Genomic DNA, 27,813 nt, shown 5'->3' with positions numbered 1-27,813 from the left:
ATGGCACCTCTCACCTACTCTCTGCTGCTTTGCATGTTGGTTGTATTGAAATTTGTAACACTAACTTCAACAGGCAGTCACGCTGTAACATCAAGCTGTTAACTTATACAGCCCTGCTTTGTTGCTATGCCGCTTTCGTAGCCAGACCAGCTGGCTGTTGCATTGTGGGAAGAGTAGTTTCAAGTTTCTTCAAGCTCTAACAGACTTCTGTGGACAAGCCTTTAGTATACATGTAGCCCACCTCTTCTTGTAGCATGCTCACATGTCTTGTACTGCTGCTCACATGAACATTGTTGTGTAGTTGCTATCCTGACTGTAGTTATGTGTGTATGTTACTTATTGTTAGTTTGTGACTTTGTTGTCATGACCTCACATTTGTAAATGGATTCTGAAAATAAGGAAGTGTAATGCGAGCATGACCTTTGTGTGTCAAACACAAATGGAACACAAAAGGTTAGACACACACACGCGTGCACATACACAGCTGAAAGAAGAGAACAAACACTCAGACAGAAGAGGGGAGGAGTGGAGGACAGGTGGGTTAGAAGGAAAGAGAGGGAGAATGAGAAGGACAGAGAAAAATGTATGATTAGTTTAACCATTATATACTGGAGGGGCTAGTTTGTTTTTCATTCCTGATAGTGATGGTGAGCAGATGTGCAGTTCCTTAGTTTACCTTTTAAAGGTGCTCTCTCTTTCTCTCCCTCTCTCTCTCTCCCTCCCTCTCTCTCTCTCTCTCTCTAGTTCATTATCTCATTGAGGAACAGTGTATGGTATGACATATTCAGAGTAATCTCACTGGACTGTGTCTGTTTGCAAAACACTAGTGGTGCTATGATCCTTCTTTAGATAGAGGATAGAGAGGAGGTGAGATAGAGATGTGACATTAGATTGAGGCAAGGAGAGACAAAGAATTATAGTTTAATTTTAAAGATGAAATCTAAGCTTTTTTATTGCGTTGACATTTATAAAGTATCTCTTTCTGTAAGAGATTCCGGCCTGTCAGCTTTTTTTGTTCCTGTCTGTCTCTTGCTTTCACTGTTTTGTGAAAAGAGCCACAAAAAGGAAGGAAGGAGCGAAAGAGTGTCACAGAACGACAGAGAGAAAAATCAAAAAGAAGGGAGGGACGGAGGGTAAGACATACACGAGCCTGTCAGCAAGAGTGTTGCTTGTTTTCAGAAGGAGCTGAGAACAGTAAGATTGTTTACTTATCTACCTAATGTGAGATATATCGAGAAAGAGAAAGGGTAAGGGAGGAAAGAGGGTCTGATGAACAGATGAGTGTGGGAGTAAAATAGGAAGAGAAGACAGGTTGTTTAGAGGGGTGGTCTTTGCGTATGTGATGTTGAATGAGAGAAATTAAGAAATACAGTAAACGAATGTGTGGAGGAGGGCAGTTAGAGAGAGAGAGAGGGATGATAATGGAAGTAAAACATGATTTTTAGAAGTACATTTGTAGTTAATAACTGGCTAGATTTGCAGATTTAGAAAGGGCATGAAGATGCGTCAATTATGTACAGTATTTGTTACATTACCATGTATCATCATTTGCTAGCCTGGAGGTTGTACCTGTACCTGTAAGTGTACCCTCACTATCCCGTCTCCTTCTCTTTGGGCCCAGAAGAAGTGAAGGTGAAAATGGTTCGGTGAGTTGATCTCCTCCCTCTCAAGACTCTTACACCCAGTTGCTCAACCCTGGTCTGGAATCTTTACCTAACGCGTGATGTCAACTTCTCTCTTTCTTTGACTTGTTCTCTCTGTTTCTTTACCACCAGTACTTTGTTCTTTAGTGTTTTCTGCTGTCTTGTGTGTTTGTAGTTCACGCGTAACGATTTGTTTTCAAACTCTGTAGGAATTCCCAGTTATTTTGCAGTAGTTTTTCAAATGATTGAAATGTTGCCCAATTCTGATTGATTCTACCTTTGCATCCTACTCTTAGTCTATCAATAGTTTGACCATGCCGTGTGTAGCTACAACTACACTGAAACTTGGCAACAGATATCAAAGTGATGGTCCACTTGTTAGTGAGAGAAAGATAATAGATTGTACATTTACAATCAGAATCATCATCATTCCCTTCAGTTTAGAAAGCGTTATCAGTCCTACCTCTCAGATACAATTGTTAGCATACAATTGTGATACAATTGTTAGCAGCAGGTTGTTCTGTATAATAGGCTAGTATAGTATCCATTGAATGAAAAGTTGGTGCTTTGTGGTGAGGTGGGTTTGTGGTCTGAATGTCATCTCTTAGGCCTTAGTCAGGCTTTACCATTCAACTGTTTTGCTAGTTCTTTACCTTGAAGCAATATTGTATACTTGTATACTAGCGTATACTTAAAAAAGGTTGCAATAATGCTGTGTAGACTGCTCTCTACCTAGTACTGTGTTAATCTATGAGCTGGTAATGGTACCTAGTACTGTGTTAATCTATGAGCTGGTAATGGTACCTAGTACTGTGTTAATCTATGAGCTGGTAATGGTACCTAGTACTGTGTTAATCTATGAGCTGGTAATGGTACCTAGTACTGTGTTAATCTATGAGCTGGTAATGGTACCTAGTACTGTGTTAATCTATGAGCTGGTAATGGTACATAGTACTGTGTTAATCTATGAGCTGGTAATGGTACCTAGTACTGTGTTAATCTATGAGCTGGTAATGGTACCTAGTACTGTGTTAATCTATGAGCTGGTAATGGTACCTAGTACTGTGTTAATCTATGAGCTGGTAATGGTACCTAGTACTGTGTTAATCTATGAGCTGGTAATGGTACCTAGTACTGTGTTAATCTATGAGCTGGTAATGGTACCTAGTACTGTGTTAATCTATGAGCTGGTAATGAGTACTGTGTTAATCTATGAGCTGGTAATGGTACCTAGTACTGTGTTAATCTATGAGCTGGTAATGGTACCTAGTACTGTGTTAATCTATGAGCTGGTAATGGTACCTAGTACTGTGTTAATCTATGAGCTGGTAATGGTACCTAGTACTGTGTTAATCTATGAGCTGGTAATGGTACCTAGTACTGTGTTAATCTATGAGCTGGTAATGGTACATAGTACTGTGTTAATCTATGAGCTGGTAATGGTACCTAGTACTGTGTTAATCTATGAGCTGGTAATGGTACCTAGTACTGTGTTAATCTATGAGCTGGTAATGGTACCTAGTACTGTGTTAATCTATGAGCTGGTAATGGTACCTAGTACTGTGTTAATCTATGAGCTGGTAATGGTACCTAGTACTGTGTTAATCTATGAGCTGGTAATGGTACCTAGTACTGTGTTAAATGAGCTGGTAATGTACCTAGTACATAGTACTGTGTTAATCTATGAGCTGGTAATGGTACCTAGTACTGTGTTAATCTATGAGCTGGTAATGGTACCTAGTACTGTGTTAATCTATGAGCTGGTAATGGTACCTAGTACTGTGTTAATCTATGAGCTGGTAATGGTACCTAGTACTGTGTTAATCTATGAGCTGGTAATGGTACCTAGTACTGTGTTAATCTATGAGCTGGTAATGGTACCTAGTACTGTGTTAATCTATGAGCTGGTAATGGTACCTAGTACTGTGTTAATCTATGAGCTGGTAATGGTACATAGTACTGTGTTAATCTATGAGCTGGTAATGGTACCTAGTACTGTGTTAATCTATGAGCTGGTAATGGTACCTAGTACTGTGTTAATCTATGAGCTGGTAATGGTACCTAGTACTGTGTTAATCTATGAGCTGGTAATGGTACATAGTACTGTGTTAATCTATGAGCTGGTAATGGTACATAGTACTGTGTTAATCTATGAGCTGGTAATGGTACCTAGTACTGTGTTAATCTATGAGCTGTAATGGTTAGTACTGTGTTAATCTATGAGCTGGTAATGGTACATAGTACTGTGTTAATCTATGAGCTGGTAATGGTACCTAGTACTGTGTTAATGAGCTGGTAATGGTACCTAGTACTGTGTTAATCTATGAGCTGGTAATGGTACCTAGTACTGTGTTAATCTATGAGCTGGTAATGGTACCTAGTACTGTGTTAATCTATGAGCTGGTAATGGTACCTAGTACTGAGCTGGTAATGGTACCTAGTGTTAATCTATGAGCTGGTAATGGTACCTAGTACTGTGTTAATCTATGAGCTGGTAATGGTACCTAGTACTGTGTTAATCTATGAGCTGGTAATGGTACCTAGTACTGTGTTAATCTATGAGCTGGTAATGGTACCTAGTACTGTGTTAATCTATGAGCTGGTAATGGTACCTAGTACTGTGTTAATCTATGAGCTGGTAATGGTACCTAGTACTGTGTTAATCTATGAGCTGGTAATGGTACCTAGTACTGTGTTAATCTATGAGCTGGTAATGGTACCTAGTACTGTGTTAACTATGAGCTGGTATGGTACCTAGTACTGTGTTAATCTATGAGCTGGTAATGGTACCTAGTACTGTGTTAATCTATGAGCTGGTAATGGTACCTAGTACTGTGTTAATCTATGAGCTGGTAATGGTACCTAGTACTGTGTTAATCTATGAGCTGGTAATGGTACCTAGTACTGTGTTAATCTATGAGCTGGTAATACCTAGTACTGTGTTAATCTATGAGCTGGTAATGGTACCTAGTACTGTGTTAATCTATGAGCTGGTAATGGTACCTAGTACTGTGTTAATCTATGAGCTGGTAATGGTACATAGTACTGTGTTAATCTATGAGCTGGTAATGGTACCTAGTACTGTGTTAATCTATGAGCTGGTAATGGTACCTAGTACTGTGTTAATCTATGAGCTGGTAATGGTACCTAGTACTGTGTTAATCTATGAGCTGGTAATGGTACCTAGTACTGTGTTAATCTATGAGCTGGTAATGGTACCTAGTACTGTGTTAATCTATGAGCTGGTAATGGTACCTAGTACTGTGTTAATCTATGAGCTGGTAATGGTACCTAGTACTGTGTTAATCTTGAGCTGGTAATGGTACCTAGTACTGTGTTAATCTATGAGCTGGTAATGGTACATAGTACTGTGTTAATCTATGAGCTGGTAATGGTACCTAGTACTGTGTTAATCTATGAGTGGTAGTATAACTATGAGCAGTACCTAGTACTGTGTTAATCTATGAGCTGGTAATGGTACCTAGTACTGTGTTAATCTATGAGCTGGTAATGGTACATAGTACTGTGTTAATCTATGAGCTGGTAATGGTACCTAGTACTGTGTTAATCTATGAGCTGGTAATGGTACCTAGTACTGTGTTAATCTATCTAATGGAGCTGTGTAATGGTATGGTACTAGTACTGTGTTAATCTATGAGCTGGTAATGGTACATAGTACTGTGTTAATCTATGAGCTGGTAATGGTACATAGTACTGTGTTAATCTATGAGCTGGTAATGGTACATAGTACTGTGTTAATCTATGAGCTGGTAATGGTACCTAGTACTGTGTTAATCTATGAGCTGGTAATGGTACCTAGTACTGTGTTAATCTATGAGCTGGTAATGGTACCTAGTACTGTGTTAATCTATGAGCTGGTAATGGTACCTAGTACTGTGTTAATCTATGAGCTGGTAATGGTACATAGTACTGTGTTAATATATGAGCTGGTAATGGTACCTAGTACTGTGTTAATCTATGAGCTGGTAATGGTACCTAGTACTGTGTTAATCTATGAGCTGGTAATGGTACCTAGTACTGTGTTAATCTATGAGCTGGTAATGGTACCTAGGACTGTGTTAATTTACCACGTCTCATATCATTTCCCCCCGAGGGAAGAAACGGAGTATCAAAGAGATGATGTGGCTCAGTGGACAGGTACGGCAGGGCCAGAGGATAACCATTTGTGTGTGCATGTGCTTATGTGCGTGGCCCGATCTGTGTGTGTGTGGTTTGTATATACTGTATGTATATGTGTGTAATGTGTATCTCTGTGTATCCAGCTGGTTCCACAGGGATATCTCTGGCTTGGATGCTGAGTCTGTTTTGAAGAGCCGGGGCGTCCATGGCAGCTTCCTGGCCCGACCCAGCAGGAAGAACCAGGGAGACTTCTCTCTCTCTGTCAGGTAGGAATACACCCCATCTCCTTCTTTGTCCTTCTCTCTCTCTTTCTCTCTCTCTCTCTCTCCATCAGCTAGGACATCCTCCATCTCTTTCTCCTCCTCTCTCTCCATCAGATGGAGATACTCCATCTCTTTCTCTCCTTCTTTGTCTCTCCTTCTCTCCTTCGCTCAACCTACAGTGCCTTCGGAAAGTATTCAAATCCCTTGACCTTTTCCACATTTTGTTGTGTTACAAAGTGGGATTAAAATGTGTTTAATTGTCATTTTTTGTCAACGATCTACACAAAATAATCTGGAATATCAAAGTGGAAGACATTTTTTGTAAAAATATTATTAATGTTAAGTATTCAACCCCCTGAGTCAAATTCATAATTACAGCTGTGAGTCTTTCTGGGTAAGTCTCTAAGAGCTTTCCACAACACCTGGATTGTGCAACATTTTTGTGCAAAATTCTTCAAGCTCTCTCATATTGGTTGTTGATCATTGCCAGACAACCATTTTTAGGTCTTGCCATAGATTATCAAGCAGAATTAAGTCAAAACTGTAACTAGGCCTCTCAGGAACAATCATTGTCTTTTTGGTAAGCAACTTTAGTGTAGATTTGGTCTTGTATTTTAGGTTTTTGAAAGCTAAATTAATCTCCCAGTGTCTGGTAGAAAGCAGACACAACCAGGCATTCCTCTAGGATTTTGCCTGTGCTTTTTGCCTGAAAAACTCCCCAGTCCTTAACGATTACAAGCATACCCATAACATGATGCAGACCCCACTATGCTTGAAAATATGGAGAGTGGTACTCAGTAATGTATTGCATTGGATTTGCCCCAAACATAACACTACATTTTCAGCACAAAACGTCAATTGCTTAGCCACATTTTTTGCAGTATTACTTTATTTAGTGCCTTATTGCAAATATTTTTTTTCTGTACAGGCTTCCTTGTTTTTACTCTGTCAATTAGTTTAGTATTGTGGAGTAACTACAATGTTGTTGATCCATCCTCTGTTTTCTCCTATCACAACCATTAAACTCTATAACTGTTTTAAAGTCACCATTGGCCTCATGGTGAAATCCCTAAGTGGTTTCCTTCCTCTCTGGCAACTGAGTTAGGAAGGACACATGTATCTTTGTTGTGACTGGGTGTATTGATACACCGTCCAAAGTGTAATTAATAACATCATGCACAAAGGGATACTCAATGTCTGCTTTTTTATTTTACCCATCTACCAATAGGTGCCCTTCTTTGTGAGCCATTGAAAAACCTCCCTGGTCTTTGTGGTTGAATCTGTGTTTTAAATTCACTGCTCGACTGAGGGACCTTACAGATAAAGTCCATGCAACTTATTATGTGAATTGGTAAGCACATTTTACTCCTGAACTTATTGAGGCTTGCCATAACAAAAGGGTTGAATACTTATTGACTCAAGACATTTCAGCTATTTATTTGTAATTAATTTGTCAAACATTTGAAAAACATAATTCCACTTTGACATTATGGGGTACTGTGTGTATTCCAGTGACCAACAAAATCTACATTTTATCAATTTGCATTTCAGGATCTAACAACAAATTGTGGAAAAAGTCAAGGGGTGTGAATACTTTCTGAAGGCACTGTATGTTAACCTACAGCATTTCACTACACCTGCGATAACATCTGCTAAATATGTGTATGTGACCAATAACATTTGATTTGAAAATTAGATTTTATTAAATTTAATTTATAGTATATCCTCTCTCCTCACTCATCCTTTCCTCTCTCATTTTCTTGCCCTCTGTCAGGTACAGATACACTGCATCTCTCTTTTGCTACTTTAAAAAATATATTTGACTTAAAACTAGTTTAGGTGGAATTGTCTACTGTCACTAACTGGCCCATGAATGTCCTCTTTCCCTTGATCTTTGACCCCAGGGTGGGTGAGCTGGTGACCCACATCCGTATCCAAAACACAGGGGACTTCTACGACCTGTATGGAGGGGAGAAGTTTGCCACGCTGTCCGAGCTGGTGGAGTACTACACTGCAGAGAATGGGATCCTGCAGGACAAAGACGGCACCATCATCGAGCTCAAATACCCCTTCAACTGCTCTGACCCCACCACCGAGAGGTCAGTGCACTCTAACCTTTACCCCTAACCCTTAATTCCACCAGAGTCAGTCAGTCAAGTCCGTGTACTCTTGCCTCAAATCTCTAACCCTTAACTCTGCTTTCACTGTTCTGCTGAATTTTGTTGCATGTTTATCAAACGGAAGCCGATCATATAAAATACTCCTGAGACATCCAGCCATTTTGTAATGAATACTTTCTTAATCTAAACGCTTTATGTTGAGGATCATAAAGCTTTCAGAAGGAAAGGTAATTCTATGGCCTTTACTTTGAGGTGTGTGTGTGTGTGTGTGTGTGTGTGTGTGTGTGTGTGTGTGTGTGTGTGTGTGTGTGTGTGTGTGTGTGTGTGTGTGTGTGTGTGTGTGTGTGCGTGCGTGTAAATCCCTCATGTTCTACCCTCACTGCCCCTCCTTTCTCCACTCTATTTTCTCTCTCTGTCAGTTTGACTTCCCTTTCTTGCTGCGGTTGGAAACTTTAGATTTTGACACATTTGAAAACAGTGACCAGACCCTCAATACCTTCGTCTCTCCTAACCTCCATCTTGCTCTATTTTAGTCTTTCTGATCTCTTTCTCGATACCCATATCACAGGTACTGCTGTGATGGTATGCTTTATAGTCTAATTTTAATGCAGAGGTGTCATTCTATGATGTTTATGCCTCTGTAATCATGGTAGCATCCAAATTAATTTAGAAGTGTTTAGAAACATACATTATTTACCATTCATTTTCACTGGGCACAAAATAATCTGAAACACAGCCAAAACAAACTGAACATGCATCCAGCAAGTCAGTAGAGTCACCAAGCTTGATGTAGTCATTGCGGGCTAGGAATATGGGGCCAAATATTTGGGGGGCTCTATGGGGGTGGTGGTGGGGGGGTGATATGGGGTGAGGAAGTAAAGGGGGGTAGTTTGTGTGGGGCTCAGGCTATAAATATCATGCTGTCTTGAGCCACGAAATCTTGTCATCAGAATTTTCCGACCACAAAGCAGGAAGTTCAGATGTAGAAATCGAGAACTGCCCCTAAATTTAAACAGCAGGCAGCACTCAGAGAGGATCCCCATACTAACGAGTGTAAACTCTCCCAGACACACAGACGCATTCATGCAAACACACACTATACTCTCAGGACAGAAATACCTTGCATAAACCCATATAAAGTGCATCTGTACAGGCCGTAAATACACATTAGTTACCAAAATGTCCTCAACCATTTATTAAAGTCCTTTACCAAGTCTTCTTCCATTCTCCTCCATGTAGGGCATAGTGATGTTTCCAGTAGAGCTTCATTGACCTCTTCTCTGTCATACACCATACAGGTGGTATCACGGACACCTGTCAGGCCCCAACGCAGAGAAGTTGCTATGGGAACGGGATGAGCCGGGCACCTTCCTGGTGCGGGAGTCTCTGTCCAAACCTGGAGACTTTGTTCTGTCTGTTCTGACTGAGGAGAAGAGCAAGGCATCCTGCAGAGGGAGGAGGGTCTCACACATAAAGATCATGTGCCAGGTGTGTGTGTGTGTGTGTGCATGAGTGTGTGTGTGCATGAGTGTGTGTGTGTGCATGAGTGTGTGCGTGCATGAGTGTGTGCAAGCATGAGTGTATGCAAGCATGTGAGTGTTCGTGTGTTTTTCTCTCTCTAACACACATTCACTCACATTCACTATTGCAATTCACATTGCAATCTTTGCTATAATATTTCCCATATCTGAGTACATCTTGTTATGAAACCAGACCAATTTTCAGTTTCCCCAAAATGTTCATTCTTATGCAACGAATGACCTTCCTGCTTCCAACATCTAGGAGAAAACCTGACAAACATCAAACACACCACCACTACTGTCTCAGCACAGAAACAGTTATGCAAAGTCCAGTCAATATGAACATATAGGTTTGAGTTTGATAGATATCACTGTCTTGGTTACAAAAGTATGCCAAGTGGATATGTTTTAATTAGTTAGTTATGTATTTAATTTGGACCCTTAGGTGTCGTGTGAAAATGCATATACGATTCCAATAAAATACATGAGAATTGGTATTCACAATTAAGTACTTTATATTCATGTGTGTACAGTAACTACCACTAGAAATAAAAAATAGCATAGTTATTTCCGAGTGCAGAGCTAGACTGTAACTAACTGCATTCATCCCCAAACCTACTTTTCGTAGATTCAACATTATTAGCAGCACCATCAGGTTATTTTTAGCTGTGGTAATACAGTGCAGACATGAGGTGGATTTGAATGAAAAGCATTGTAGGGCTGGAGTCTAAAGTTTTCAGGGTCAGAAGATTATCACACAGGTCATTGAGTCCTGGCACAGGCCCTACCATGAGCAAGCATCAGGTGCATTTCTTAATAGCTAACCGGACGTACATGAAATATATTTTCTGGTACTACACCGGCTCCGACGCTCGTCGGATGTGGCAGGGCTTGCAAACTATTACAGACTACAAAGGGAAGCACAGCCACGAGCTGCCCAGTGACACGAGCCTACCAGACGAGCTAAATAATTTCTATGCTCGCTTCGAGGCAAGCAACACTGAGGCATGTATGAGAGCATCAGCTGTTCCTGACGACTGTGTGATCACGCTCTCCGTAGCCGATGTGAGTAAGACCTTTAAACAGGTCAACATACACAAGGCTGCGGGGCCAGACAGATTACCAGGACGTGTGCTCCGGGCATGTGCTGACCAACCGGCAGGTGTCTTCACTGACATTTTCAACATGTCCCTGATTGAGTCTGTAATACCAACATGTTTCAAGCAGACCACCATAGTCCCTGTGCCCAAGAACACAAATGCAACCTGCCTACATGACTACAGACCCGTAGCACTCACGTCCGTAGCCATGAAGTGCTTTGAAAGGCTGGTAATGGCTCACATCAACACCATTATCCCGGAAATCCTAGACCCACTCCAATTTGCATATCGCCCAAACAGATCCATGCCATCCAGGACCTCTACACCAGGCAGTGTCAAAGGAAGGCCCTAAAAATTGTCAAAGACCCCAGCCACCCCAGTCATGGTCTGTTCTCTCTACTACCGTATGGCAAGTGGTACCGGAGTGCCAAGTCTAGGACAAAAAGGCTTCTCAACAGTTTTTACCCCCAAGCCATAAGGCTCCTAAACAGGTGCTGCTGCTACTCTCTGTTTATCTAATATGCATAGTCACTTGAACTATACATTCATGCACATACTATCTAAATTGGCCCGACCAACCAGTGCTCCCGCACATTGGCTAACCAGACTATCTGCATTGTGTCCCACCACCCGCCAACCCCTCTTTTTACGCTTTTGCTACTCTCTGTTCATCATATATGCATAGTCACTTTAACAATACCTTCATGTACATACTACCTCAATAGGCCTGACTAACAGGTGTCTGTATATTGCCTTACTACTCTTTTTTCAAATGTCTTTTTACTGTTGTTTTATTTCTTTACTTACCGACACACACACACACACACACACACACACACATACCTTTTTTTCCCCCGCACCATTGGTTAGAGCCTGTAAGTAAGCATTTCACTGTAAGGTCTACACTTGTTGTATTCGGCGCACGTGACAAATAAACTTTGATTTGATTTTGTTTACTTTTGAACCAGTGGTTCTGAAAGTAGCGCCCACGAGCCAAAAGTGGTCCCTGAAAATTGCATACTATGTCACAGATGGGCAGATATGTTCACCTCGCTCTCCCCCTTTCTGATTTTCTCTATTTTTACATATTTTTGATATTGAATGCTATCAGATCTTCAACCAAGACCTAATATTAGATTAAGAAAACCTGAGTTTAGAATTTAGAAAACAAATTGATGCTTATTTTATTTATTTAATTGATATAGTTATGCAACACCCTTACACTCAATAACTGGTTGTGCCACCTTTAGCTGCAATGACTGCAACCAAATGCTACCTGTAGTTGTTGATCAGTCTCTCACATCGCTGTGGAGGAATTTTGGCCCACTCTTCCATGCAGAACTACTTCAACTCAACAACATCTGTGTGTTTTCAAGGATGAACTGCTCGTTTCAAGTCCTGCCACAACATCCAAATTGAGAATTAGTCTGGACTTTGACTCGGACATTCCAAAACTTCAAATTTGTTGATTTTTAGTCATTTTCATGACTTGATTGTTTGTATTGGATCATTGTCTTGCTGCATGACCCAGCTGTGCTTCAGCTCACAGACGGATGGCCTGACATTCTCCAGTAGAATTCTCTGATACAGAGCAGAATTCATGGTTCCTTCTACTAAGGCAAGTCATCCAGGCTTGAGGCAGCAAAGCATCCCAAAACCACCACACTACCACCATCATGCTTGACCGTTGGTATAAGGTTCTTACTGTAGAATGCAGTGTTTGGTTTTCACCAGGTATAATGGGACTCATGTCATCATATATTTATATAAATAGAATGACCGGTACACGGTGGGAGGCACAGAGATGTTTGACACCCTGGCTGACCTGATGGAGCACTACAAACGCAAAGGCATCGAGGAGATGTCTGGAACCTGGGTGCACCTCAAACAGGTAAAGACTTACAGGACTTACAGTTGTAACCCCATACAGGTTACAAGAGTCACCGTGAGTGTTGCAGTAAAGTTACAACCTTACACAGGTCGGATATACTGTATCTTATAATGGGTTCACCTGAATGACAAGTTAGAGCCATATCCGAACAAATCTTGACTTATTCTCCTCTCCTTCTCTTTCCTGTCCACTCCATCCTTCTCTCCTTCAGCCCTACTTCTCCACCAGAGTGAATGCAGCAGACATTGACAGCAGAGTGAGGCTGCTGGACCAGATGGCCGAGAGAGAGAACGAGGGAGACAAGAAGAGCAAAGCAGGATTCTGGGAGGAGTTTGATGTAAGTCGATTAAGTTTTTGATGGAAGGAAGATGTGATGTTTTGAACAACCCTTCTTAACCTCTTCTTCTCTTTTCTCAACCTGGTCTCAGAGCATTTTATATTATTATGTATGTAAATTCGAGACACTCCATTTAGTATGATATGTTAAGTTTCTTATTGTATGTATTCATGTGTGGATAGGGGCCTCCCTGTTGGCGCTGCGCCACCAGAGACTCAGGCTCTGTCGTAACCAGCCGCGACCGGGAGGTCCGTGGGCCTAGCGTCATCCGGGTTAGGGAGGGTTTGGCTGGTAGGGAAATCCTTGTCTCATCGCGCACCAGCCACTCCTGTGGCGGGCCGGGCGCAGTGCGTGCTAACCAAGGTTGCCAGGTGCACGGTGTTTGCATGACTTTCAACCTTCGTCTCTCCCGAGCCCGTACGGGAGTTGTAGCGATACCACAAAATTGGGGAGAAAAAGGGGTAAAAGAAATATATATATAATTAATTTGTGGATGACCAGTAAACCCATTTTATATGATATGTTATGAATTACAATTTTGCAAAACGTACTACATGTTACGAATTTTTAAAAAGTATGATATGTTATGAATTCTAGCAAGGTGGCTAGCGTTAACTACTTGGCTAATTTTTAGCTAGTCTAGGGTTAGGGTTAAGATTAGGAGTTAGGTTGAAGGGTTGAGGTTAGTGCTAAGGGAAGGGTTAGCTAACATGTTGCAAAGTAGCTAAAAAGTAGTAAGTATTTGAAAAGTAGCTAAAATGCTAAAGTTGTCTTTGATTAGATTCAAACTAGCAGCCTTGGGTTGCTAAATGTTCGCGTTATACAACCATGCATCCACTCCGAACAACCACCCTACTTTTGTTTTGCTTTAACAATCTATCTTATGTTACCAAACCAAACGTAATACATATACTAATTTGATTGTCTCGGATTTAGATTTACTATGTAATGTCTAGTCTATGAGACCAGGATGCTTTACTCTACTGTAGGTTTTCTGAGGCCTAATTTCTTACATGCTGACCACACCAGCTTTGCAAAATAAATGTACACATACATGTTGTTCAATCATTGCATCGAAACTGCTCGTGTGAACGAGCGTCTGCGTAGCCAGGCGCTAAAATACAACTTGGCAATATTTGTGATGCTTGACGAGCTGCAAATCCAATCTCTCCCATCTCCTCATTGGTTTTTAGGAGCATATACCCATGTAGGTGATTGAAAGATTAACTGAGGTCCACACTCCAGTCCAGTTGGTGGTGGTAATGCACCTTAATGTTGGTTAGCACCCGCCATATAAAGTCCAAAGAAGAAGCCTGAAGGAGGAGAGATAACTAGAAACTAACTCAGTTTACCCTTTTATCTGTTGATTAATTGTAAGAGTAGAGGATCTGGTGCATTTCAGGTAAAATAACAATTGAATGTTTATATCCCAGGACAAATTAGCCAGCAACAGCAAGATAGCTAGCTAAATTGCCATGAATGTTTAATGCTTTTCGACCTGTCCCCAAATTAATATAGTTGGTTCAGAGTTGGTTTTGATATTTCAACCTGTGTTCTCTAATCTCGTCTGGTGTGGATGGACAAAATCAACATGCGGGTGTAGTCAGCATGAAACTGTGTCTGTGTTTGATGCTTTAGTTGGTCATATAAGCTGTGATGTAATGTGCCTTTACTCTTGTACAACATGGTGAAACATGTTCCGTTGGACAAGTCAAAGTGAGAGTGTTGCAAGTAAAAACTAGAATCAAATGGTTAAAGGTCTCACTACTACAGCCATAGGAAATAAACTGCAAGAACCATAGAACACATTTTTACTACCACCATGTGGTAGCATGTGGTACTGCTATTTGATGTCTCAATTGTCTAATCTCAGAAACCCACAACAAAACCTTGCATAATTGTGTTAGATGCTAAATAGTCTGGCCACGAGAGATTAGAAATGGTCTAACACTAATTCCAAACTTCTTTAACAGCACATTAAAAATAACTTTTCAAATGGTAGAAAAAATATGGGTAAAGAATGTACATTATCTGTATGTTCATAAAGCATACATAACACATAATAAACATGCCATATTTATAGAGCATTCATGAATGTATTCATAGTAATACAGTATGTCAGTATTCCACAAATACTGGGAATGGGGATTTGCATGCCTTTAAACGTATTCTCCTGAAGGTATTCCTGCAAAGATTTTGAGTTGTCACAGCTGGGTTGAGTGAATCTATGTTTGGGATTTTTACAGTCAATCCCTTCCCTCAAGACTGTGAGGTTAGGCCAGGGGTTAGGTTACTCAGGTCCTGGAGTACACATGCAGGCTTTTGTTCTAGCCCAGTGAAATAGTAAACACTATGTGTAATCCCAATCCTTTTGACCAATTAGAGTTCACCTGAGCTGACACAGGCTAAAAGACAGGATGAGAGGGGCTGATGATGCTGATTAGGAACCTCACTGAAACTCCCCTCATATCCAGGGGACTGGATTAGCACTAGCAGCAGCTTCCACCAGGGGTCAGGGGTCAGGACAGGTTATAAGGCAATACAGGTTGTACACACAAGTACCCCATCCATAATGACATAGCAAAACACTTTTTTTGTGTGCAAATGTATTAAAAATAAAAAACTTATACCACATTTACATAAGTATTCAGACCCTTTACTCAGTACTTTGTTGAAGTAACTTTGGCAACAATTACAGCCTCGAGTCTTCTTGTATGACGCTACAAGCTTGGCACACCTGTATTTGGGGAGTTTCTCCCATTCTTCTCTGCAGATCCTCTCAAGCACAGCTATTTTCATGTCTCACTAGAGATGTTCGATTGGGTTCAAGTCCAGGCTCTGGCTGGGCCACTCAAGGCCATTCAGAGACTTGAAGCCACTCATGCATTGTCTTGGCTGTGTGCTTAGGGTCATTGTGCTGTTGGAAGGTGAACCTTCACCCCAGTCTGAGGTCCTGAGTACTCTGGAGCAGGTTTTCATCAAGAATTTCTCTGTACTTTGCTCCGTGGATTTTTCCCTCAATCCTGACTAATCTCCCAGTCCCTGCCGCTGAAAAACATCCCCACTGCATGATGCTGCCACCACCATGCTTCACCGTAGGGAGGGTGCCAGGTTTCCTCCAGACGTGATGCTTGGCATTCAGGCCTAATGTTCAATCTTGGTTTCATCAGACCAGAAAATCTTGTTTCTCATGGTCTGAGAGTCTTTAGGTGCCCTTTGGCAAACTCCAAGCGGGCTATCATTTGCCTTTTATTGAGGACTGGCTTCCGTCTGGCCACTCTACCATGAAGGCCTGATTGGTGGAGTGCTGCAGAGATGGTTGTCCTTCTGGAAGGTTCTCCCATCTCCACAGAGGAACTCTGGATCTCTGTCAGAGTGACTATCGGGTTCTTGGTAACCTCCCTGACCAAGGCCCTTCACCCCCAATTGCTCAGTTTTGCCGGGCAGCCAGCTCTAGGAAGAATCTTGGTGATTCAAACATCTTCTATTTAAGAATGATAGAGGGCACTCTGTTCTTGGGGACCTTCAATGCTGCAGAAATGTTTTGGTACCCTTCCCCTGATCTGTGCCTCGACACAAATCCTGTCTCGGAGCTCTATGGACAATTCCTTCGACCTCATGGCTTGGTTTTTGCTCTGACATGTCAACTGTGGGACTTTATATAGGCAAGTGTGAGCCTTTCCAAATCATGTCCAATCAATTGAATTTACCGCAGTTGGACTCCAATCAAGTTGTAGAAACATCTCAAGAATGATCATTGGAAACAGGATGCACCTGAGCTCAATTTTTGCGTCTCATAGCAAAGGGTCTGAATATATATGTAAATATGGTATTTCTGTTTATTATATGTGATAAATTTGCTAAAAAAAAAAAACTGTTTTCGCTTTACCTGGTTAAATAAAGGTGAAATAATTTAAAAAAAATAACTATATGTAATTATTTCAGCCGCATTAGAGACTCGTCCGAGATTCCTAAAGACTGGAAAGCTGCCGCGGTCATCCTCCTCTTCAAAGGGGGAGACACTCTAGACCCAAACTGTTACAGACCTATACCCATCCTGCCCTGCCTTTCTAAAGTTTTCGAAAGCCAAGTTAACAAACAGATCACTGACCATTTCGAATCCCACCGCACCATCTCCGCTGTGCAATCTGGTTTCCGAGCCGGTCAGGGGTGCACCTCAGCCACGCTCAAGGTCCTAAACGATATCATAACCGCCATTGATAAAAGACAATACTGTGCAGCCGTCTTCATCGACCTGGCCAAGGCTTTTGACTCTGTCAATCACCGTATTCTTATAGGCAGACTCAATGGCCCTGGTTACTCACAAATGACTGCCTCGCCTGGTTCACCAACTACTTCTCAGATAGAGTTTAGTGTGTCAAATCGGAGGGCCTGTAGTCCGGACCTCTGGCAGTCTCTATGGGGGTGCCACATGGTTAAATTCTGACTCTTTTCTGTGTATATATCAATGATGTCGCTCTTGCTGCGGGTGAGTCCTTGATCCACCCCTACAACACCATTCTGTATACATCTGGCCCTTCTTTGGACACTGTGTTAACAAACCTCCAAACGAGCTTCAATGCCATACAACACTCCTTCCGTGGCCTCCAACTGCTCTTAAATGCAAGTAAAACTAAATGCATGCTCTTCAACTGATCGCTGCCAACACCTGCCCGCCCGACTAGCATCACTACTCATGACGGTTCTGACTTAGAATATGTGGACAACTACAAATACCTAGGTGTCTGGCTAGACTGTAAACTCTCCTTTCAGACTCATATTAAGCATCTCCAATCCAAAATTAAATCTAGAATTAGCTTCCTATTTCGCAACAAAGCCTCCTTCACTCACACTGCTAAACATACCCTCGTAAAACTGACTATCCTACCGATCCTCGACTTCGCCGATATCATTTACAAAATAGCCACTAACACTCTACTCAGCAAACTGGATGCAGTCTATCACAGTGCCATCCGTTTTGTCACCAAAGCCCCATATACAGTGCCTTGCGAAAGTATTCGGCCCCCTTGAACTTTGCGACCTTTTGCCACATTTCAGGCTTCAAACATAAAGATATAAAACTGTATATTTTTGTGAAGAATCAACAACAAGTGGGACACAATCATGAAGTGGAACGACATTTATTGGATATTTCAAACTTTTTTAACATTATAAAAAACGGAAAGATTGGGCAAAATTATTCAGCCCACCTTAAGTTAATACTTTGTAGCGCCACCTTTTGCTGCGATTACAGCTGTAAGTCGCTTAGGGTATGTCTCTATCAGTTTTGCACATCGAGAGACTGAAATCTTTTCCCATTCCTCCTTGCAAAACAGCTCGAGCTCAGTGAGGTTGGATGAAGAGCATTTGTGAACAGCAGTTTTCAGTTCTTTCCACAGATTCTCGATTGGATTCAGGTCTGGACTTTGACTTGGCCATTCTAACACCTGGATATGTTTATTTTTGAACCATTCCATTGTAGATTTTGCTTTATGTTTTGGATCATTGTCTTGTTGGAAGACAAATCTCCGTCCCAGTCTCAGGTCTTTTGCAGACTCCATCAGGTTTTCTTCCAGAATGGTCCTGTATTTGGCTCCATCCATCTTCCCATCAATTTTAACCATCTTCCCTGTCCCTGCTGAAGAAAAGCAGGCCCAAACCATGATGCTGCCACCACCATGTTTGACAGTGGGGATGGTGTGTTCAGGGTGATGAGCTGTGTTGCTTTTACGCCAAACATAACGTTTTGCATTGTTGCCAAAAAGTTCAATTTTAGTTTCATCTGACCAGAGCACCTTCTTCCACATGTTTGGTGTGTCTCCCAGGTGGCTTGTGGCAAACTTTAAACAACACTTTTTATGGATATCTTTAAGAAATGGCTTTCTTCTTGCCACTCTTCCATAAAGGCAAGATTTGTGCAATATATGACTGATTGTTGTCCTATGGACAGAGTCTCCCACCTCAGCTGTAGATCTCTGCAGTTCATCCAGAGTGATCATGGGCCTCTTGGCTGCATCTCTGATCAGTCTTCTCCTTGTATGAGCTGAAAGTTTAGAGGGACGGCCAGGTCTTGGTAGATTTGCAGTGGTCTGATACTCCTTCCATTTCAATATTATCGCTTGCACAGTGCTCCTTGGGATGTTTAAAGCTTGGGAAATCTTTTGTATCCAAATCCGGCTTTAAACTTCTTCACAACAGTATCTCGGACCTGTCTGGTGTGTTCCTTGTTCTTCATGATGCTCTCTGCGCTTTTAACGGACCTCTGAGAATATCACAGTGCAGGTGCATTTATACGGAGACTTGATTACACACAGGTGGATTGTATTTATCATCATTAGTCATTTAGGTCAACATTGGATCATTCAGAGATCCTCACTGAACTTCTGGAGAGAGTTTGCTGCACTGAAAGTAAAGGGGCTGAATAAAATTTTTTATTGACTACAAATCATAAAAAAATTTAATGACTACAAATCATATTTTTTTTAATGACTACAAATCACTAAAATCCAGACAGAAAATATTTACACAGTTTTTGATTTGTTAAAAAAGTTTGAAATATCCAATAAATGTCGTTCCACTTCATGATTGTGTCCCACTTGTTGTTGATTCTTCACAAAAAAATACAGTTTTATATCTTTATGTTTGAAGCCTGAAATGTGGCAAAAGGTCGCAAAGTTCAAGGGGGCCGAATACTTTCGCAAGGCACTGTATCTCCCACCACTGCAACCTGTATGCTCTCGTCTGCTGGCCCTCGCTACATATTTGTTGCCAGACCCACTGGCTCCAGGTCATCTATAAGTCTTTGCTAGGTAAAGCTCCGCCTTATCTCAGCTCACTGGTCACCATAACAACACCCACCCGTAGCACGCGCTCCAGCAGGTATATCTCACTGTACATCCCCAAAGCCAACACCCACTTTGGCCGCCTTTCCTTCCAGTTCTCTGCTGCTAATGGCTGGAACAAATTACAAAAATCGCTGAAGTTGGAGACTTATATCTCCCTCACTGACTTTAGGCATCAGCTATCTGAGCAGCTCACCGATCGCTGCAGCTGTACATAGCCCATCTGTAAATAGCCCACCCAACTTCCTACCTCATCCCCATATTGTTTTTATTTACTTTTTTGCTATTTTGCACACCAGTATTTCTACTTGCACATCATCATCTGCACATCTATCACTTCAGTGTTCATTTGCTAAATTGTAATTACTTCGCCACTATGGCCTATTTATTGCCTTACCTCCTTTGCACACACGGTATATAGATTTTTCTATTGTGTGATTGACTGTACTTTTGTTTATCCTATCTGTAACTCTGTGTTGTTTTTTGTTGCACTGCTTTGCGTTATCTTGGCCAGGTCGCAGTTGTAAATGAGAACGTGTTCTCAACTATCCTACCTGGTTAAATAAAGGTTAAATAAAAAATAAATAAAAACACCCTCTAGTACTCCACCAGAGGGAGCTCTACCGGCTTTATTCCCTGTAGATTCAAGAGCTCAATGGCGGAAAACTCTTTCCTCTAGTCAAATGGTTCCCATACTGTGGGGTCGAAATGGGGGGCGCGGGTGTCCCCCCGAAAAAAAAACTATATATACATATTTTTTTAATGAACTCAGTCCTGTTTCAAACTTCCTCTTGAAAGTTGTAATAGTAGAATGCACAAGGTGCAATTTCGAAATTGGGTAGTGCATCATCAGTTCCTCTTGTCGTGTCAGTCATTGCAGACCTTAGAGAGCTATTTATAACTTGTCAGAAATGTCCAAAGAGGGGATTGAACAGTTTGTGTCATGAACAGTGCTTGTGCCCATAGAAATAGACATGGTGTGCACGTGGGACCCGAGATGTTCCCCAATGCTGGAAGGGGGGCCCAGAGTGAAAAAGTTTGGGAACCCCTGCTTTAGTCTGTGGCAGTACTGTGGAACAAATGAAACATTTGTTAATATGGGGGCGGCAGGTAGCCTAGTACTTAGAGTGTCGGACTAGTAACCTGAAGGTTGCAAGATCAAATCCCCGAAATGACAAGGTAAAAATCTGTTATCCTGCCCCTGAACAAGGCAGTTAACCCACTGTTCCTAGGCAGTCATTGAAAATAAGAATTTGTTCTTAACTGACTTGCCTAGTTAAATAAAGGTTTAAAAAAAACATGGCTGTTTGAGGGTATTTTTTTTTTCAAGAAGTGACCCGTTTAAAGGCCCCTCTATACTGTTGGTTAAGTAATTGAATGCTTGTTGATGTTTTTAAAATTGTATTGAGCTTAAAATGACTGTATTTCTCTCTCTCTCCTTCTCCCTCTCTCTTGTTCTTTTCAGACCCTTCAAAAGCAGGAGACAAAGGTGAAGAAGAGCAGAGAAGAAGGGATGAGACCAGAAAACAAAAGCAAAAACCGATATAAGAACATCCTTCCCTGTAAGAGCATCTCCTTCTAAAGTGCAGTGATATAGCCTCTTATCTTTTACCCATCTTCTTTACATTTTCTCTTCCATTTATATTCTCTCTGTCTGATACATCCCCTCATCTCTCTCTCTCATCCTTCCATCTCTACACTCATCCTATTCTCCTCCCAGTTGATGAGACCAGGGTCATTCTGTCATCTGGAGACCCCGATATCATTGGCTCAGATTACATCAATGGCAACTATGTGACAGTAAGCACATGTTATGTCACCTTGTATTCTCAACATCAAATGATAAACCTCTGTTATGAATCCATAACAAGTCTAAACATGAATGTGTTTGAATTAATATGATAATATTAATCAATATGATAAAGACTATGATTGCAATGGGCTTTGTCTCCATGTTGACAATATTTTACATATTTTACTAACTTTCTCCATCTCTTTGTAGAATAAGTTACAGGAGTCCGGTGACCCGAAGGTGTACATTGCCTGTCAGGGCTGCCTTGCAACAACTGTCAATGATTTCTGGCAGATGGTGTGGCAAGAGAGGACAAGGGTCATCGTCATGACAACCAGGGAGGTCGAGAAGGGACGGGTTAGTGACTTTTACTGAGAATTTGAAAGCATTTTCTTTTACATTGTATGATTTTAATATTATAACATAGTATAAACTACCCATCTCATTTTCCTCAAACCATTTCTCCATGTTTGTTTATGCAGAATAAATGCGTGCCATACTGGCCAGAAATGCAGGGCTCCAAAGAGGTGGGGCCGTATGTGGTCACTTGGGTCTCTGAGAGAGATGCCACTGACTACAAGATCAGGGTTATGGAGATCTCCCCTCTGGATCAGGTAGGTACCACCTGCTGGCTCCACCCATCATGACCTCTCTTACCACTGTCATCATTGTTACCTCTGTCATCACTGTTACCTCTGCCCTTACTGTCATCACTACCATCATTGTCATTACTGTTAACACTTTTACCTCTGTCATCTCTAATGCTGTCATCACTGTTATCGCTATCATCACTATCACCACTATCACCACTGTTATCTTCACTGTTACCATTGTCACCACTGCATCACTGTTACCTCTGTTGTCACTGTTACCATTATCATCACTGTCACCTCGGTCATTACTGCAGTCACAGAATAGCTGAGTTTACAGTATTACTCATGTCTCTCCTCTTTGTCTCGTTCCTCTCCCCTCCTCGTCTGTCCCAGTCGGATTCGGTCCGTACTATCTGGCACTACCAGTACCTGAGCTGGCCCGACCATGGAGTTCCCGAGGAGCCAGGAGGGGTGCTCAGCTTCCTCACTCAGGTCAACACAAAACAGGCCGAGTTCGCCAACGCCGGGCCAATGATCATCCACTGCAGGTATATTCTAGCTGTCTTTCAGCTGTAAACTTGGTATATTCCAGCTGTATTCAGGAAGATAAGTGTCAGTTCTATCCATTCTCCATTGTCTAGAATACATTATAAGAATTTCAGATTATGTTGTTTTTCCAGGATTAAGATTAGTTGTTAAGATTAGTTGCGGTACACAGCATTTTAAGTCAACTCACAGTTTATCCTATAGGAATTTTCCCCTTGTGATATCAAGACTAGAGAGGGTTCTTGTACTCTTGTATGTTGTTGGTCCCGTAACTATTTGTTATGTAAGCAGACATAAGTACAGCATAATAGCGTATAGAGTGTTTACAAGGCTGTTGCAGTACAGTTTAATGACAAAAGCTTCTTTACACTGAAAGACATCCATAGGGACAAAGTTCTTATCCAATCCACTGGTCTTTATAATATAACCAAACTGTCACAGTCACGTGTGTGTAAAGTGGTCATCCCCTGGCTGAGACATCTGTTAGTGGGACAACATGACAAATCCCTCTCCATTTGTCCATGATCACTTTACACCTCCAATCACAGAATTACTTAGATTATCAATACTGTTCTAGAAATTCTGTTTCAATACAGTTAATTCATTTCAGTGAATTGCATTGAGCCCAATCACATTGTACTGTACTGACAGTTGTCCCTACAACCACTCTGTTTGTGTTTCTGTGCAGTGCTGGAATAGGCCGAACTGGCACCATTGTGGTGATCGACATGATCATCGAGACCATCGACACGAAAGGTGAGTCTCTTTCATTACCAAAGTTCTACATTTCTTCAGATCTTCATGATATTATACTGTATCTTATTATGGCTCTTTTGTCCCATGATCCTTGTAATGCCTGTCATCACTGTAGAATGACAATGTTTTTGTTGTGGATTGTGATTCTAACTTCCTGGTTGTCCATAGGTCTGGACTGTGACATAGACATCCAGAAGAGCATCCAGATGGTGAGAGACCAGCGGTCAGGCATGGTGCAGACTGAAGCCCAGTACAAGTTCATCTACCTGGCCGTCTCTGAGTACATAGAGGCCTCCAAGACCTACAACAAGGTGAGGGAGGGGGGGGGAGGTTGCAATAGAAGGGAGAGAGGAATATGGGTAATATGGAATCAAATATATATTGTTCTCCTCTCCCAAGTGCACTGGCTACAGTATGTGTCTATTGACAAACTGTGTTGAAAAAAATAACAAGACAGCAGAGAGAGACTCAGATATCAGCTGACACAGAGGGATCTGTGTCAAGATATACTTTTCACTGTTGTTGTGCATGTTCTTCTGTTCTCCAGACAGATATCTTATCAGACACTGCTTTGTAAAATATGAACATTGACAAAATTGTTTACGGAAATTGCTAATGTTCTGGGAAATTGTTAATAAGACTATGACTTAACTATGCACATTGACTCACCTTATACCACCCATCATGTCTAACACTCGCTGTCCTCTTCTCCCCTTTCTAGGGAGCTGAGACAGAGTATGGAAATTTGCAGTTCAAACACCAGCCTGCCAGCCGCAAGGTCTCCAAGTGAGTTTGTGCAGTGTGTGTCTGTGCACATGCCATTGGAGTCCTGTGCATATTCCCATCTCTCCTCAAAACCATTGAGAACAAGTTCTCTGACGCAGGCTACACAGAGAGAGAGAGACACACACACACACTCAGAGAGAGAGAGAGAGAGACGGAAAAGAGAGAGAGAGCGAGAGAGACGGAAGAGAGAGAGAGAGATGGAAGAGAGAGAGAGAGACGGAAGAGAGAGACGGAAGAGAAAGAGAGACGGAAGACAGAGAGAGAGACGGAAGAGAGAGAGCGAGAGGTTAGGTAGAGGGAGACAGAAGAGAGAGATGAGCGGATGTAGACATTCTCTGGGACCATTGTTTATCATTGTCTTCCTCCATGTCTCTCCTTCCTTCTGTTGTCCAATTTAGCTGATTGGGCACGTTTGTGTAACCTTTGGAGGCGATACATTTGACTAGGTAGCCCTACTGTACTCTCTCGCTCTGGAAAGAATGGACCAATTAGAAAAAAATTAACTGGACAATAAAGGAGAGGAGGAATCACTTGACCTGTTTGGATCGTCCGGACTGACCAAACTCTGTAAACTTCCACTCGATCAACCAGACCATTCAGGGTTCAAATTACACTCTGATTCCCAGGGAGGCCCTGAAAACAGTTAAGACAATGTTAGCATTGTTAACTGCTATGAGAATGTAGGGACACAGGTTCTTCTTGACCAGGAAACACTTTGGACCCTGATTATACAGCTGCCTATAGGGATCACCCTGGTAATACAGCTGGCTATAGGGATCACCCTGGTAATACAGCACAGTTCACCCTGGTTATACAGCTGGCTATAGAGATCACCCTGGTTATACAGCTGGCTATAGGGATCATCCTGGTAATACAGCACAGTTCACCCTGGTTATACAGCTGGCTATAGAGATCACCCTGGTAATACAGCTGGCTATAGGGATCACCCTGGTTATACAGCTGGCTATAGAGATCACCCTGGTAATACAGCTGGCTATAGGGATCACCCTGGTTATACAGCTGGCTATAGGGATCACCCTGGTAATACAGCACAGTTCACCCTGGTTATACAGCTGGCTATAGGGATCACCCTGGTAATACAGCACGGTTCACCCTGGTTATACAGCAGGCTATAGGGATCACCCTGGTTATACAGCACGGTTCACCCTGGTTATACAGCAGGCTATAGGGATCAGTGTAGTAAGCTCACAATCCAGTGTGGTGTGGGTAGGCTCACAATCCAGTGTGGTGTGGGTAGGCTCACAATACAGAGTTCACTGGAGAGCTCTGAGCTGGCTATGTACAGAATGAAGGGAAATGTGTCACTGTCACCACTTCTGAGTCTCCTAAGCTAGCTTTTATTTTTAATATTACGTTTGTGAACTATCCTTGTATTGTTAAAATGTCAAGGTACTGTTTGGTAGTGTCGGGGTACTGTTTGGTAGGGTCAGGGTACTGTCAGATTAGTGTTGGGCATGGTCAGGATACTGTCAGGGTCGAGTTTGGTAAAGTCAGGGTGCTGTCAGTGTAGTGTTTGGTAAGGTCAGGGTACTATCAAGTTACTGTTTGGTAGGGTCAGGGTACTGCCAGGAAAGTGTTTGGTAGGGTCAGGGTGCTGTCAGGGTACTATCAGGGTAGTGTTTGGTAGGGTCAGGGTAGTGTTTGGTAGGCTCATGGTACTGCCAGTTAAGTGTTTGGTATGGTCAGGGTACTATCAGGGTAGTGTTTGGTACGGACAGGGTACTGTTTGGTAGGGTCAGGGTACTGTCAGGGTAGTGTTTGGTACGGACAGGGTACTGTTTGGTAGGGTCAGGGTACTGTCAGGGTAGTGTTTGGTACGGGCAAGGTACTGTTTGGTAGGGTCAGGATACCGTCAGGGTAGTATTTGGTAGGGTTATGATAGTATTTGGTAGGGTTAGGATATGGTCAGAGTAGTGTTTGGTAGGGTCAGGGTAGTATTTGGTAGGGTTAGGGTCAGGGTAGTGTTTGGTAGGGTCAGGGTAGTATTTGGTAGGGTTAGGATATGATCAGAGTAGTGTTTGGTAGGGTCAGGGTAGTATTTGGTAGGGTTAGGATAGGGTCAGGGTAGTGTTTTGTAGGGTCAGGGTAGTATTTGGTAGGGTTAGGATATGGTCAGGGTAGTGTTTGGTAGGGTTAGGATAGGGTCAGGGTAGTGTTTGGTAGGGCCAGGGTAGTATTTGGTAGGGTTAGGATAGGGTCAGGGTAGCGTTTGGTAGTGTTTGGTAGGGTCAGGGTAGTGTTTGGTAGGGTCAGGGTAGTATTTGGTAGGGTTAGGATAGGGTCAGGGTAGTGTTTTGTAGGGTCAGGGTAGTATTTGGTAGGGTTAGGATATGGTCAGGGTAGTGTTTGGTAGGGTTAGGATATGGTCAGGGTAGTGTTTGGTAGGGTCAGGGTAGTATTTGGTAGGGTTAGGATAGGGTCAGGGTAGCGTTTGGTAGGGTCAGGGTAGTGTTTGGTAGGGTCAGGGTAGTATTTGGTAGGGTTAGGATAGGGTCAGGGTAGTGTTTGTTAGGGTCAGGGTAGTATTTGGTAGGGTTAGGATAGGGTCAGGGTAGGGTTGGGTAGGGTCAGGATAGGGTCAGGGTAGTGTTGGGTAGGGTCAGGGTAGTGTTTGGTAGGGTTAGGATAGGGTCAGGGTAGTGTTGGGTAGGGTCAGGGTAGTGTTTGGTAGGGTTAGGATAGGGTCAGGGTAGTGTTGGGTAGGGTCAGGGTAGTGTTTGGTAGGGTTAGGATAGGGTCAGGGTAGTGTTTGGTAGGGTTAGGATAGGGTCAGGGTAGTGTTGGGTAGGGTCGGGGTAGTGTTTGGTAGGCTACTACTAACTGAAGATCTAAAGAGTGCTCCTTTTCTTACACACAAAGAAGCCTACATTTTTATCTCTCAGCTATTTGAGGCTGCAGGTTTCTAACATTATGTCCTCTCTCTTGTACTGTCTTTCTTTTAGAAATAAGGAACAGGAATTGTATGAAAACCTTGCCAAAGGAAAGAAAGATGTGAAGAAGCAGAAGTCAGAGGAGAAGAAGAGTGGCTCCGTGAGAAAAAGATAGTGGATGAGAGAGCTGTATCCTGATGATTTAATATTGAATTTGATATTAACTTTTTATTTTAAAAGATTTATTTGAGTGTTTTTTGATATCAAGCGATAAAGTTGTCTGTGATATAATTAAGATATGGGGTGGCAGGGTAGCGGTTAGAGTGTTGGACTAGTAACCGGAAGGTTGCAAGTTCAAACCCCCGAGCTGACAAGGTACAAATATGTCGTTCTGCCCCTGAACAGGCAGTTAACCCACTGTTCATAGGCCGTCATTGAAAATAAGAATTTGTTCTTAACTGACTTGCCTGGTTAAATAAAGATAAAATAAAATTATAAAGCAAAGTACTGATAGATTTGGGCCGTGAACCATGGAACCATTCTGCAAATTGTAATGTATTGACATTTTTGCTGACAATAAAGGCTCAGAGTAA

The 27,813-nt window shown here is 42.1% G+C and overlaps 1 protein-coding gene across 3 annotated transcripts; it reads left to right on the top strand.

The window, feature by feature from the left end:
* Nucleotides 1-400: 400 nt before the first annotated feature.
* LOC115140776 (tyrosine-protein phosphatase non-receptor type 6-like) lies at nt 401-27,813 on the top strand. 3 transcript variants are annotated; one of them, XM_065007586.1, is made up of 17 exons: nt 401-536; nt 1,054-1,194; nt 1,622-1,646; nt 5,927-6,049; nt 7,951-8,145; nt 9,465-9,654; nt 12,561-12,677; nt 12,889-13,014; nt 21,322-21,418; nt 21,577-21,656; nt 21,859-22,005; nt 22,131-22,262; nt 22,635-22,789; nt 23,476-23,543; nt 23,712-23,854; nt 24,265-24,329; nt 27,293-27,813. In XM_065007586.1, the coding sequence occupies exons 1-17, from the start codon at nt 416-418 to the stop codon at nt 27,393-27,395; spliced, it is 2,028 nt and encodes a 675-aa protein (XP_064863658.1). In that variant the 5' UTR covers nt 401-415; the 3' UTR covers nt 27,396-27,813. The 3 variants fall into 3 exon arrangements, with proteins under 3 accessions (XP_064863658.1, XP_029534963.1, XP_064863659.1); XM_029679103.2 differs by lacking the exon at nt 401-536 and having other exon boundaries at nt 1,090-1,194; nt 1,556-1,646; XM_065007587.1 differs by lacking the exon at nt 401-536 and having other exon boundaries at nt 1,132-1,194; nt 1,625-1,646.

Source organism: Oncorhynchus nerka, linkage group LG3, assembly GCF_034236695.1.
Source record: "Oncorhynchus nerka isolate Pitt River linkage group LG3, Oner_Uvic_2.0, whole genome shotgun sequence".
Classification (NCBI taxonomy): domain Eukaryota; kingdom Metazoa; phylum Chordata; class Actinopteri; order Salmoniformes; family Salmonidae; genus Oncorhynchus; species Oncorhynchus nerka.
This window is presented reverse-complemented; position numbering and strand designations above follow the sequence as displayed.